The 14,466-nt window shown below is 42.7% G+C and overlaps 1 protein-coding gene across 1 annotated transcript in view; it reads left to right on the top strand.

Annotated features, from left to right (window-relative positions):
- MYOF (myoferlin) overlaps positions 1-14,466 on the top strand; it is a 122,339-nt gene that overhangs the window by 61,937 nt on the left and 45,936 nt on the right. The window contains exons 18-23 of the mRNA XM_087702348.1: positions 1,094-1,218; positions 3,578-3,694; positions 5,364-5,541; positions 7,230-7,354; positions 8,451-8,557; positions 13,272-13,464. Of these exons, the coding sequence (XP_087558474.1) occupies positions 1,094-1,218; positions 3,578-3,694; positions 5,364-5,541; positions 7,230-7,354; positions 8,451-8,557; positions 13,272-13,464 (845 nt within the window). The remainder of the gene's footprint in view (positions 1-1,093; positions 1,219-3,577; positions 3,695-5,363; positions 5,542-7,229; positions 7,355-8,450; positions 8,558-13,271; positions 13,465-14,466) is intronic.

Genomic DNA, 14,466 nt, shown 5'->3' with positions numbered 1-14,466 from the left:
TCATGTTTATACCACGATTTTGCTCAGTCTCTGATACTTTGCAATGGGCTTCCTCGTGTGGCTAGGTGTGGCCTAGTGGCTGCCACTTCCCAACCTCAGGCATACAGTGGAAGTGGCTTGAACGGTTCACCGACAAAAGGGCGAACGACAAAACCGTGCCCGACTAAACCGCGGTGACAAAACCGCGTGTTCTAAAGAGCTCCGACGAATGAGCGCTGAATCGCGCCGACAACAGCGCGGCGACAGAAGCACGCTGTAAACCTAAACCTAACCCTAAACATAACGCTAACCCTAACCCTAAATGTAACCCTAACCTTAACCCTAACCCTAACCCCAACCCTAAACCTAACCCTAACCCTAAACCTAACCCTAAACCTAAACCTAACCCTAAACCTAACCCTAACCCTAAACCTAACCCTAACCCTAACCCTAACCCTAACCCTAACCCTAACCCTAACCCCAACCCTAAACCTAACCCTAAACCTAACCCTAACCCTAACCCTAAACCTAAACCTAACCCTAACCCTAACCCTAACCCTAACCCTAACCCTAACCCTAACCCTAACCCTAACCCTAACCCCAACCCTAAACCTAACCCTAAACCTAACCCTAACCCTAAACCTAACCCTAACCCTAACCCTAACCCTAAACCTAACCCTAAACCTAACCCTAACCCTAACCCTAAACCTAACCCTAACCCTAACCCTAACCCTAAACCTAACCCTAAACCTAAACCTAACCCTTACCTTAAGTTAAATCGGCTTTCTGTCAACGCGCTGTTGTAAAGCGCCCTTCTGTCTCCACACTGTTGTCGCCACGCTGTTGTTGGCGCGTTGATGACGTCGCAATTTTAGCGACGCGGTTTTGTCGGCATGCTTTTGTCAAGTCACGGGCTGGAACAGCTGGAATTGATAGATTGGATGGCTATATATAGATGGAAATAGCCATTAATATTTAAATTTCCTCCGCCTGAATAAAAACATGTTCTCATTTGACTAATGATTAATATTAACATTTTACCTTGCTGTATAATTAGATTCAGTTATCACGCTGTGAGCCTTAATGTCTCCTAACCATGATGTTTACTTATTAGCAAATACTGGTGATACCGAAGTGGGCTTCCTGCCAACATTTGGGCCTTGTTACCTGAATCTTTATGGAAGTCCAAGAGAGTACACTGGATTTCCAGACCCGTATGATGACTTAAATTATGGAAAGGTTGGTTCTTGAATATTTCTAGAGATATATATTTTTTTTGCAGTTTTGTTTCCACACAATTTGCTTCAGCTCATGAAGGTTAAGTGTGTTGATTTTTTTCCATTTAATGTGGAAAGGAAACCTTATGTATTGTGCCATTTTTTCAGATATAAGTATGAAGCAGGGGTGGGTTTCAACCGGTTCGCGGCGGTCCCTGCGATCCGGTTGGTCACCGAACCCGGAAGTAAGTAACTTCCGGGAACGGCGAAGGCCCCCCCCTGCGCTCGCGTGCACACGCGCACCCGCGCCCGCTCCTTACCCGGTTTTGATGAATTCTGCGCTTCCACGCATGCGCAGGATGCATACAGCGCCTGCGCGATCCTCCAGGAGCAGCTGGAGCATCGCACAGACGCTAGTATGCATGCGTGCGCCGCACGCGTGCACGTGCGTGTCGCGCGCGTGCGCGAGGACGCCGCCGGCCTCGTTCCAACCGGTTCGTTCCAACCGGTGGGGCGAGAAACCCACCCCTGGTATGAAGGCTGCACGTGAGCAAAGGATACCATGCAACTCTAGGCAGTATGAAAAAATGCATCTCTTGATAAAAAGACGTTGTAGGATAGAATTTGATTAGTTACGTCTCTTGTTTCAGCCGCTTATTTTTTTCAAAGATTTCAGTTTTAAGATTGCAACGTTTGAATTGGAAAGTTATGCTTTGGATACATCAGAAAGTTTCTAGCCTAATGGAATATTTGCATTATTCTTTTCCAGTGTTTTGCTGGAAGACAATACGCTGCTTATTTATTTTTACTTATTCCCATCTCAGTCAAGTGATTCTGGGTGGCAAACAATTTTGTCAATTTGTCAATTTTAATAGATTTGTATGCCGCCCAATCCCGAAGGACTCCGGGCGGCTTACATAAAAGCAGTTTAAAAATATTAAAAAAAAAGATTAAAACACAAGACAGAACGACTTAAAAACGAAAACACAACATGCACTCGGTTTTAATGGGGCTGAAGATCCATCAAGATCAACAGCCCCAGGCCAGGAGAGTGGGGAGGGTCCGGATCTCAAGGGGTAGATCGTTCCAAACAATCATAAGAGAATTTGTAAACAAAATTTCCATCACAATACAAAAATTAAAATACAGCTAAAACATTTCAACGTTTGAACTGGAAAGTTATGCATTGGATATATCAGAAAGTTTCTAGTCTAATAGAATATTTGCATTATTCTTTTCCAGTGTTTTGCTGGAAGACAATACACTGCTTATTTATTTACTTATTCCCATCTCAGTCAAGTGGCAAACAATCATAAGAGAATTTGTAAACAAAATTTCCATCACAATACAAAAATTAAAATACAGTTAAAATATAGCTGGCAGCCAAGGAAATTGCAGTAATCCAGACAGAACGTCACAAGCGATGGTGAAAAAGTCAATAAAAATATCTAAGGGCAAATATTTCAAGTGTCCATAGGAATGTGGAACATATCCTCCTATGCTAGAGAGAGACTCACTTATATGCACACACAATCTTGGTGCTTTGACAAGTTTCCACAAACAGCAGTTCAGGAGATAGTGACAACCCATAGCTGTTAACACCGTGACCCGTCAAAACCGCGGTCCACAAAAGCGCGCCCGATCAAAGCGCGTACGTGACGTCATCAGCAGCGCGACAAATAAAATTAAAAATAAATTAAATTAAAATTAAAATTAAATTAAAGCAAGTCGATTCACATAAAGGTAAGGGTTAGGGTTAGGGTTAGGGTTAGGGTTAGGGTTAGGGTTAGGGTTAGGGTTAGGGTTAGGGTTACGTTAAGCGTTAGGGTTAGGTTTAGGGTTAGGTTAAGGGTTAGCGTTAGGTTTAGCGTTAGGTTAAGGGTTAGGTTTAGGGTTAGGTTTAGGGTTAGGTTAAAGGTTAGGCTTAGGGTTAGGTTTAGGGTTAGGTTTGGGGGGGTTAGGTTTAGATTTACGCGTTAATTTTAAGTTTACCGTTAACAGTGTGCCATTTTCGTCGCGCTGTAATGACGTCACATACGCGCTTTCATCGAGCGCGCTTTAGTCTACCGCGGATTTGTGGTGGAACCGTTAACAGAACCAGGAGAAGAAAGTCATTTTTAAACAAACCAAAATTCAAGGCACTTTCAAACTTTGAAAGGCTCAAAAAAACCCTCCCATCTTACAACACCTGCTGAAACCTGTTTTCTTGGGTTCAGTAGCAAAAGCTGGAACGGCGCATTGTCAGTGTATCTTTATAAAGCAAAGAACACTTTTACTCCGCTCTGTAGGATTCGATATGTCCATTGAAGAATACGGTGCTGTATTTGTAATGTAGAATACTGTGCTAACTGTACACTGAAGAAAACTTGCTTGGGTTGTAGGAAGAAGGCGTCTCTTACAGAGGGAGAATCCTGGTTGAACTGTCTACGGTGCTCGATAGCAAACCACACGCCAATAAAATCGAAACTATACCCAGCGATGACGTGTTAATTGTAGAGGTAAGTGGCGTTTTGTTTCTCGGTACACAACTCGGTACAGGAGGAAGCATCATCTAGCTCACAGCTCTTCAATCTTGGCAACTTTAAGACTTATGGACTTCAATTCCGAGAGTTGAAGTCCACAAGTCTTAAAGTTGCCACGTTTGGGACCCCTGAGCGAGCTGGTCTTTCTAACGCTTAGACACCATCAGAAAATCCCAAGGTATATAAGCTTTTGTAAATTAGATTTGGACATTTTTTAAAAAGAAAGTTTATGAAATCTGCATGGTGCCCATTTCCCCGATAGGATAACTCTAGGCGGCTTCAGAACCTAAAGTGATAAACCTTGTATCGCACCCGGAAGACAACCGGCAACCAGTATGAGTATGAGTATGAGTATGAGTATGAGTAGTATGAGTAGTATAGCAATAGCAATAGCAGTTAGACTTATATACCGCTTCATAGGGCTTTCAGCCCTCTCTAAGCGGTTTACAGAGTCAGCATATCGCCCCCAACAATCTGGGTCCTCATTTTACCCACCTCAGAAGGATGGAAGGCTGAGTCAACCCTGAGCCGGTGAGATTTGAACCGCTGAACTGCTGATCTAGCAGTAGCCTGCAGTATTGCATTTAACCACTGCGCCACTGCGCCACCTTGGCTCTATGAGTATGAGTAGTTTATTTATATGCCGCCCTTTTCCCTGGGGGGACTCAGGGCGGCTTACAATTCGGAAGGAAGGGAGAACAAACAGATTAACACATCAGACAGTACATCATTAAAAGCACAACATTCATACAATTCGGGTGGGTTACGGTCTTTAACCCCAGGCCTGACGGGACAGCCAGGTTTTAAGGGCTGTGCGGAAGGTCTGGAGGGTGGTGAGGGTACGAATCTCCACGGGGAGATCGTTCCAGAGGGTCGGAGCTGCCACCGAGAAGGCTCTCCTCCGCGTGGTTGCCAGTCGACATTGACCGGCAGATGGAACTCGGAGGAGGCCTAATCTATGGGATCTAATTGGTCGAGTGGAGGTAATTGGCAGTAGGCGGTCTCTCAAGTAGGCTGCCTAAAAGGGGTGTAACATGGGAGTACTTGGGTGCCCCCATGATAACCCGCGCAGCCGCATTCTGGACCAGTTGAAGCCTCCGGGTGCTCTTCAAGGGCAGCCCCATGTAGAGAGCGTTACAGTAGTCCAGGCGAGAAAGGACGAGGGCATGAGTGAGTGTGCACAGATTTAGATTTATATACCACTTCACAGTCCTTTATAGCAGTGTTTCTCAACCTTGGCAACTTTAAGTCCTGTGGACTTCAACTCCCAGAATCCCCCAGCCAGCACAGCTGGCTGGGGAATTCTGGGAGTTGAAGTCCACAGGACTTAAAGTCGCCAAGGTTGAGAAACACTGCTTTATAGCCCTCTCTAAGTGGTTTACATAGTCAGCATATTCTCCCCAACAATCTGGTTCTTCATTCTACGGACCTTGGAAGGATAGAAGGCTGAGTCCACCTTGAGCCGATTAGAATTGAACTCCTGGCAGCGAGCATTTTCTTAGCCTGCAATACTGCACTCTGACCACTAGGCCTAAGCAAATACGTTATCCTGCTACAGATAACAATTAATCCATTCAAACTTTAGGGTAAACCTCAGTAAACGTACTTAAATATAAGTAACCCAACGTGTTCGTTGATCCTCTAGAAATACCAGCGCAGAAGAAAATACAGCCTCTGTGCCGTGTTTCATTCTGCCACCATGTTGCAAGATATTGGGGAGCCCATCCAGTTTGAAGTTAGCATTGGCAATTATGGCAATAAATTTGACAACACCTGTAAACCACTGGCATCGACCACCCAGTACAGCCGACCCGTATTTGATGGTGAGTATTGCAGTTGGGGATCCTACCCTATTTAAAGAGGAAATATTTTTTTTACATTTTGTTATAGAAATCAGAGCTATGGTTAAAAAAGCAGGTAAATGTTTTGATGACACAGTTTTGGCTACCATCTTGACTTTTTTTACTCCACCCCTAAATTGTATGAAATCTCAATATCTCTCTCTCTCTCTTCCTCTCCCTCCCTTCTCTCTCTTCCCTCTTCTCTTTCTCCCTCCCTCCCTTCCCACTCTCCGTTTGATAACTTCGTTATTTGCTTCCAATTTTTAACCTACAAAATTAGTACTAGCACTTAGATAACCTTAGCTGATCTTGAAAAGAGCTTGCAGGTCAAATTTACAATGAGAAAACACCAGGAAATCTAAATGCTCTAATTAGGCTGGTGTTTCTTTAACCCCACACCTTAAAGATGTGTGGATTTCAACTTTTAGCTCAGGGGCCAGTTATTTTGTCTCAGCCCAACATAACCTGCGGGCAGAGGTGGTATTCAATAGCAATAGCAGTTAGACTTATATACCGCTTCATAGGGCTTTCAGCCCTCTCTAAGCGGTTTACAGAGTCTGCATATCGCCCCCAACAATCCGGGTCCTCATTTCACCCACCTCGGAAGGATGGAAGGCTGAGTCAACCCTGAGCTGGTGAGATTTGAACCGCCGAACTGCAGAACTGCAGTCAGCTGAAGTAGCCTGCAGTGCTGCATTTAACCACTGCGCCACCTCGGCTCTCTTCAGCAGGTTCTGACCAGTTCTGGAGAACTGACAGCGGAAATTTTGAGTAGTTTGGAGAACCACTAAATACCACCTCTGATTGGCCCCACCCCAGAGGTGGGTTCCTACCAGTTCGCACCTATTCGGTAGAACCGGTTCGTGAAATCTACCGAACCGGTTAGAAGAGGTTCCACCAGTGGACCCGGAAAGCAGGCCACACCTACAGAAGAGGCTCCAACAATTTTTTGAAACCCACCACTGCCACACACACACACACACAGAGACAGACAGACAGACCGAGAGAGAGAGAGAGAGAGAGAGAGAGAGAGAGAGAGAGAGAGAGAGAGAGAGAGAGAGGAAGAAATAAATAAATAAATAAAAAAGAAATAAAAAAGAAAGAAAGAAAAAGAGTGAGAGATTAAAGAAAAAAAAGAAAAAAGGGACAGAGAGACAAAAGGAAGGAGAGAGAGAGAGAGAGAGAGAGAGAGAGAGAGAGAGAGAGAAAGAAAGTAAACACATGGCCTGCAAGCCACTCCCACCAGGTCACATGGCCGGCAAGCCACTCCCACAAAGGAGGCCACACCCACAGAGTAGGTTCCAAAAATTTTTGAAACCCACCACTGCCCCATTCCCATCTATTGTCTGCCTCCCAAGTCCCAGCTGATTGGGAGGATATGGGGATTTTGCAGTAACCTTCCCCCGGAATGGGGTGGGAATGGATATTTTACGGTATCCTTCTCCTGCCACGCCCACCAAGCCATGCCACGCCCACCAAGCCCCGCCCACAGAAGCGAAGTTAAAAAAAATTGAATCCCAACACTGCTTGTGGGGGTTTATTCTGGGGAAAAACTTGAGAAAGAAATGCTGTGTATGTATATTACTTTGAGCTCCTTTGAGCTCAAAAGGTGGAATATAAATCTCATGAAATAAATAAATGACTATTCATCTATCAATGTTTCATCTTAGGAAACTATTATTATTATTTACCATGGGGAAACACAAAGCCAGTAGTAACATTGACTTCCTACTGGGAGGATATAAGCCACAGATTGGATCCTTTAAACTTGATTCTTGCCATGATAGTAAAATTGGTAAGTAGCCTGGGACTAATTTAAATCAATTATTATTATTATTAACTATTTAATGTTAATGCATGCATTATGAATTTCCAGCATTAGATTTATATATCCAGTTTCTCAGAATAGGCTGGTCATGCAGCATCTTTAACTTCATGGGCTGTCTGTTACCTCTAAAATAACTATGCTATCCCCCAGTTAAATTATTACAATTTCACAATATATTACTATACATAAGAATGCCAAAATTCTAACAGAGATTTTGTGATAATTCAGAGTTTTCATTAGTATAAATCAGAGGTGGGTTCCTACCAGTTCGTACCTATTCGGTAGAACCGGCTCATCAAATCTACCGAACCGGTTAGAAGAGGTTCCACCAGTGGACCCCGAAAGCAGGCCACACCTACAGAAGGGGCTCCGAAATTTTTTGAAACCTACCACTGGTATAAATCATAGACATCTTGTAAGATTTCAGGCAAGGGGGAAATCATTGAAGCTCTTAAATGTTACTGACTTCTGTCCTACATAGAGATGTACACCGTGGCACGACAAAACCGCGCTCGACTAAAGCGCGCCCGATTAAACCGCGTCGCTGATGTCATCAACAGGGCGACAACAGCGAGCGCGGAGAAAGAAGGGCGCTTTAAATAGCGCTTTGAAAGCAAGCCGATTCAACTTAAGGTAAGGGTTAGGTTTAGGGTTAGGTTTAGGGTTAGGGTTAGGTTTAGGGTTAGGTTAAGGGTTAGGTTTAGGGTTAGGTTTAGGGTTAGGTTAAGGGTTAGGGTTAGGTTTAGGGTTAGGTTAAGGGTTAGGTTTAGGGTTAGGTTTAGGATTAGGATTAGGTTTAGGGGGGTTAGGTTTAGGTTTAGGGGTTAATTTTAGGTTTAGCGTTTACAACGTGCTTTTTTCTCCGCGCTGTTGTCGCGCTGTGATGACGTCAGCTACGCGGTTTCGTCGAGCGCCCTTTAGTCGAACGCGGTTTTGTGGTGGAACCGATGTACACAATGTTTGTAATAAACTTGAATAACTACGATAGATGTCTTTCCAAAGTCGTTTTGGTGAGTTATAAAAATGAAGCTGGCATTGGCTATTCAATTCTTTCCCTTCCTAGCAAGAAAACCTTACAGCTTTAAAATCAGGAATACAAACAAAGATGGCAGATAATCAGTTGACAAATATACGGTTGAAGCTGATCGATGAACTTATAGAGGACCTAGGGTAAGTTGTTCCTGTATCTTTCTTCTCTGTGGCTGCCTCAAAATTAAGATTGCTCGGAATTCCTGTACTTGAGAGCCAGTTTGGACTAGTTAGTTAGTTAGTTTAGTTAGTTTGCCTTATTTGTATGCCGCCCTTTTCCCTGAGGGGACGCAGGGCGGCTCACAATTCAAGGGAGGGGGATAAACAAACAATTTACAGAACAAAAAAGCATACACTATTAAAAACACAACAATCATACCATTCGGAGTGGGGGCTACAGGTCTTTAGCGCCAAGCCTGCCGGAACAGCCAGGTTTTAAGGGCTGTGCGGAAGGCCTGGAGGGTGGTGAGGGTACGAATCTCCACGGGGAGTTCGTTCCACAGGGTCGGAGCAGCCACAGAGAAGGCTCTCCTCCGGGTAGTCACCAGTCGGCACTGGGCGGCTGATGGAATTCGGAGGAGGCCTAGTCTGTGGGATCTTATTGGCCTAGTGGAGGTGATTGGCAGCAGGCGGTCTCTCAAGTACCCAGATCCAATACCATGAAGGGCTTTGTAGGTGACAACTAGCACCTTGAAGCGAATCCGGAGACCAACAGGCAGCCAGTGCAGCTCGCGGAGGATAGGTGTTACGTGGGTGAAACGAGGCGCACCCACGATCGCTCGCGCGGCCGCATTCTGGACAAGCTGAAGTCGTGATTAAAGTGCTGGCTTAGAAACCAGAAGATTATGAATTATAATCCTGCCTTAGGCACAAAAGCCAGCTGGATGACTCTGGGCCAATCATTGGAGACTGTGAGTTCCAATCCTTCTTTAGACATGAAACCTGGCTACGTGATTCTGGGCCAAACAATCTGTCATGAAAAAGGGGATCCCCTCAAAAATTACATTATGGGTGTCAAGAGAGGACCATTCCAATGTTGAGATACAACTGAGCGCTTACTATGCTTAAGCAATGTGCTAGATATTTGGAAGTGCAACTAGAGCAATGTTTCCTACCCAGACAAATGTACTACCTATATTTTCCCTTTTAAGTCAGCAAGATACTCCAAGGACAACAACTGTTCTTGAAGATATATGTAGAGAAAAATAAATCTTGGCAAACAAAATGAAGGCTTCACCCTCTCTCCCACCAAACTTTTAGATGTGAGCAGGATCAAACCCAGTTCATCTCTGCCTAATTCTATGAGGCCCAAATTGATAGCAATAGCAGTTAGACTTATATACCGCTTCATAGGGCTTTCAGCCCTCTCTAAGCGGTTTACAGAGTCAGCATATCGCCCGCAACAACAATCCGGGTCCTCATTTCACCCACCTCGGAAGGATGGAAGGCTGAGTCAACCTTGAGCCGGTGAGATTTGAACAGCCGAACTGCAGAACTGCAGTCAGCTGAAGTAGCCTGCAGTGCTGCATTTAACCACTGCGCCACCTCGGCTCTGTGGTATCGGCTCTGTGGGAGTATCAATTTGAGTATCTCAAATTGATACTCCCTGCCTCAGACAAAGGGCCCTACGATTTCACCAAAGTATAGACGCCTTCTCACTAGCTCACAGCATAACACAAGGGCAATCCTTATTACAAACTAGAGAAACTCCAACCTCCCATCCTCCTTCAGCTGATGATCTCAACATTATGGAGTCGATGCTCTCTGAACCTGGTTGTTTTTGAAAACTAAACTTGGTTTCCATCTCAGTTTACAAGTTTTCAATTTGGTTGAGAACAATAAAGGATCAAGAACTCCACAATTCAACCCAGGGCTACAAATATCTTCTATTGCGACCTCAACGTCCAATCCTATCTCTTTTGCAATGAACTTCCTCACTTCTGCTGCCTGCTGACGGGCCTGTTTTGCTTAACCGTAGTACTATCCCAGTTACTGGGACTGCCAAGAGCCGAGGTGGCGCAGTGGTTAGGGTGCAGTACTGCAGGCCACTTCAGCTGACTGTGATCTGCAGTTCAGCGGTTCTAATCTCACCGGCTCAGGGTTGACTCAGCCTTCCATCCTTCCGAGGTGGGTAAAATGAGGACCCGGATTGTTGTTGGGAGCAATATGCTGACTCTGTAAACCGCTTAGAGAGGGCTGAAAGCCCTATGAAGCGGTATATAAGTCTAACTGCTATTGCTATTGCCTAGATTCCCAAATTGGTCTGCAAATCCCTAGGATGTTCCATCTCGTAGCCTTCAACTTCTATAAACATGTTTGCTTCTCCATTATTTAGGAACTTTCTTGCAAAGCAGGCACCAAAGAACTTGTTAAACATGGTTCTCCTCAGTGTTGTGCTCCTTATTCAGACTGAATGGAGAAGGAGAAATACAATTCTCTCCATTGTACTTGAGAGACTGCCTGCTGCCAATTACCTCCCAAAGACCCATTAGATCACACAGGGTCGGCCTCCTCCGGCTTCCGTCTACCAGCCAATGCCACCTGGCTACTACCCGGTGGAGGGCCTTCTCTGTGGCAGCTCCGGCCCTCTGGAACGAACTCCCCGCAGAGATTCGGACCCTCACCTCTCTCCAGGCCTTCCGAAAAGCCGTTAAAACCTGGCTTTGCCGGCAGGCCTGGGGTTGATGAGTTCCCCTCTCCGCTCGACCTGTGTGGTGTATGATTCTTGGCTGTTTTAACTATGTGTATTGTGTTCTATGTTTCCCTTTTCCCCCCCTTTGACTTGTTCGCCGCCCTGAGTCCCTCCCAGAGAAGGGCAGCATACAAATAAACTAAATCTCAAATCTCAATCTCTCCATCCTCCTCCACCCCTCAAAACCACAGCCTTATGAGTTAGGATTGTGTTCCTGTGGAGTAGACTTTATCAGATCCACAGCTCATGGCCTGTTATACTGTACACCTGCTTTATAACTTCCTATCTGGCAAAGTACCCAGATAATTCTGACATTTCGTGTACAATGTCTGTTTATAACATTAACGTGATTTCATTTCCTTGAATGTGTCTAATTATGTAGTACTGTTCCTAAAACGAGACAAACCCAGATCGCTTCATTTCGCCTCTACTTATAATTAAAACTTGCCTTATTTTATTTAGAATAGCAACTATTTATTTTGATTTTTGGTTATTGTAGAATCCTGGTCAGTGCTTGTAATAAAGATTCAAATTAATAAAGAGAGGAACTTGACTGATTCCTATTGGTTACAAGTGGCTGTAAATATAATTGTATCCACTACTATATAATATTAGATAGATAGATAGATAGATAGATAGATAGATAGATAGATAGATAGATAGATAGATAGATATAGATATAGATATAGATATAGATATAGATATAGATATAGATATAGATATAGATATAGATATAGATATAGATATAGATATAGATATAGATATAATAGATATAGATATAGATATAGATATAGATATAGATATAGATATAGATATAGATATAGATATAGATATAGATATAGATATAGATATAGATATAGATATAGATATAGATATAGATATAGATATAGATATATGTATTTAGAGTCACAACCCCTGGTATGCCCCAAATATGGGGGGAAGTTCACTACTTCCATTCTCTGTTTATCAGCTCGTCACAAGAGACCATCCAGACAGAAACCCAATATTTTTACTGTTGCCTTTGCTACATTTTTGTTGTATTTGTGCTGATAAATAAATAAAGGGAGACTAGTATAGATCTATTTCAAGCTATTTAGCTCTCATCAGCTAGCCATACCCTTACTGGGATTCGAACCTGTGCTGTATTGCATCTTAGGCAGATGTGTTAACCACTAAGCCACAGAGTTCTTATCCTTATCAGCTGAGCCAAGGAATAGGTATGTATTTAGAGTCACAACCCCTGGTATGCCCCAAATATGGGAGGAATATGATATATATATAGTATTATATTATATTATATTATATTATATTATATTATATTATATTATATTATAGTATAGTATAGTATAGTATAGTATAGTATAGTATAGTATAGTATAGTATTATAGTATAGTATAGTATAGTATAGTATAGTATAGTATAGTATAGTATAGTATAGTATAATTATATTATAATTATATTATATTGTAGTATATTATATAGTATATTATAATTATATTATAGTATATTATATTATAGTATATTATATTATAGTATATTATAGTATATTATATTATATTATAGTATAGTATAGTATAGTATAGTATAGTATAGTATAGTATAGTATAGTATAGTATAGTATATTATTATATTATATTATAGTATAGTATAGTATATTATAGTATATTATAATTATATTATAATTATATTATATTATAGTATATTATATAGTATATTATAATTATATTATAGTATATTATATTATAGTATATTATAGTATAGTATAGTATAGTATAGTATAGTATAGTATAGTATAGTATAGTATAGTATAGTATAATTATATTATAATTATGATACATTTTTAAATGTTCAGTTGCCTGAGTTTCATGTTTAATGAATAAAAGATAATAATAATAATAAAAGATAATAACAACAACAACAATAATAATATAAACTTTTTATTTTCACATCTATGTTCATGCATTTTCATTTTGAGAATCTTCCCCAACAAAAGGGATATGATTTTCTTCATTGTGCCAATCATAAATCCTGCTTTTGTTTTTGAGAACAGGGGCATTACTACATTGCATTCGTTCGTGGCGATTTTTATGGCGATTTTTACGACCTTCTAAGTATTTGCTGATTGAGATTTAATTGCTAAAAATTACTGGCATTTCCTTTCAGTAAGGAGCTGCCTCGCTTGGAAGGCAAGCAGAACGTCACCGTCCTTGACACACAGATCCTCAAATTGCGGACAAAGTCCCTTCGTCAGATTCAGGAAGCAGCAATTAGACTCAGGGATGAACCCGTGGATGTAAAGGCCATTCTGCCGGACATCGAAGATTGGCTGGACAAATTAATACAACTAACTGAAGAGGTGAATGGATTGTAAGCGATGGGGGGGGGGGTTTGTTTGCACACACACCAGAGGTGGATTCCTACCAGTTTGCACCAGTTCGGTAGAACCAGTTCGTCAAATCTACCGCACCGGTTAGAAGAGGTTCCACCAGAAAGCAGGCCACACCTACCGAAGAGGTTCCAAAAATTTTTGAAACCCACCACTGACACACACAGACACACACACAGACACACACGGACAGGCAGACAGGCAGACTCACACAGAGAGAGAAAGAGAAAGAAAGGAAGAAAGAAAGAAAAAAGAAAGAAATAAAAAGTGAGAGAGAGATGAAAGAAATAAAGGAAAAAGGGACAGAGAAACAAAAGGAAGGAAAGAGAGAGAGAGAGAGAGAAAGAAAGAAAACACATGGCCGGCAAGCCACTCCCACCAGGTCACATGGCCAGGAAGCCACTCCCACAAAGGCCACACTCACAGAGTAGGTTCGATTTTTTTTTGAAACCCACCACTGACACACACACACAAACACACACTTACTTACTTGGGCACCCATGGGCAAAGGACAACGCATGCATCATGATCCCATGACGTAAATGTCACGACCTACCAACTTATCTCAACTGCCCCGATGCTGGTAACATAATGGTGTCATTTGTACATTGATGTCATGAGCCGTAAGGACATCATTTCGACATAATTGTGGCTTGTACAGACGGTGCCGCTGATGCATGCGTTTATTGTAAATGTGAGCGGCATTTGTAAATGTACAGTATACGGCGGTTTTGCAAGCTCTGCTCCGAGAGCCGAGGTGGCGCAGTGGTTAGGGTGCAGTACTGCAGGCCACTTCAGCTGACTGCAGTTCTGCAGTTCGGCGGTTCAAATCTCACCGGCTCAAGGTTGACTCAGCCTTCCATCCTTCCGAGGTGGGTGAAATGAGGACCCGGATTATGGGGGCGATATGCTGACTCTGTAAACCGCTTAGAGAGGGCTGAAAGCCCTATGAAGCGGTATATAAGTCTAACT

Source organism: Thamnophis sirtalis, unplaced genomic scaffold (assembly GCF_051295495.1).
Source record: "Thamnophis sirtalis isolate CommonGarterSnake01/CBP01778 unplaced genomic scaffold, rThaSir2_p1.2 scaffold_15, whole genome shotgun sequence".
NCBI classification, from domain to species: Eukaryota; Metazoa; Chordata; class Lepidosauria; order Squamata; family Natricidae; genus Thamnophis; species Thamnophis sirtalis.
The sequence above is the reverse complement of the archived record's forward strand: the minus strand, read 5'-3'. Positions and strand labels throughout refer to the sequence as shown.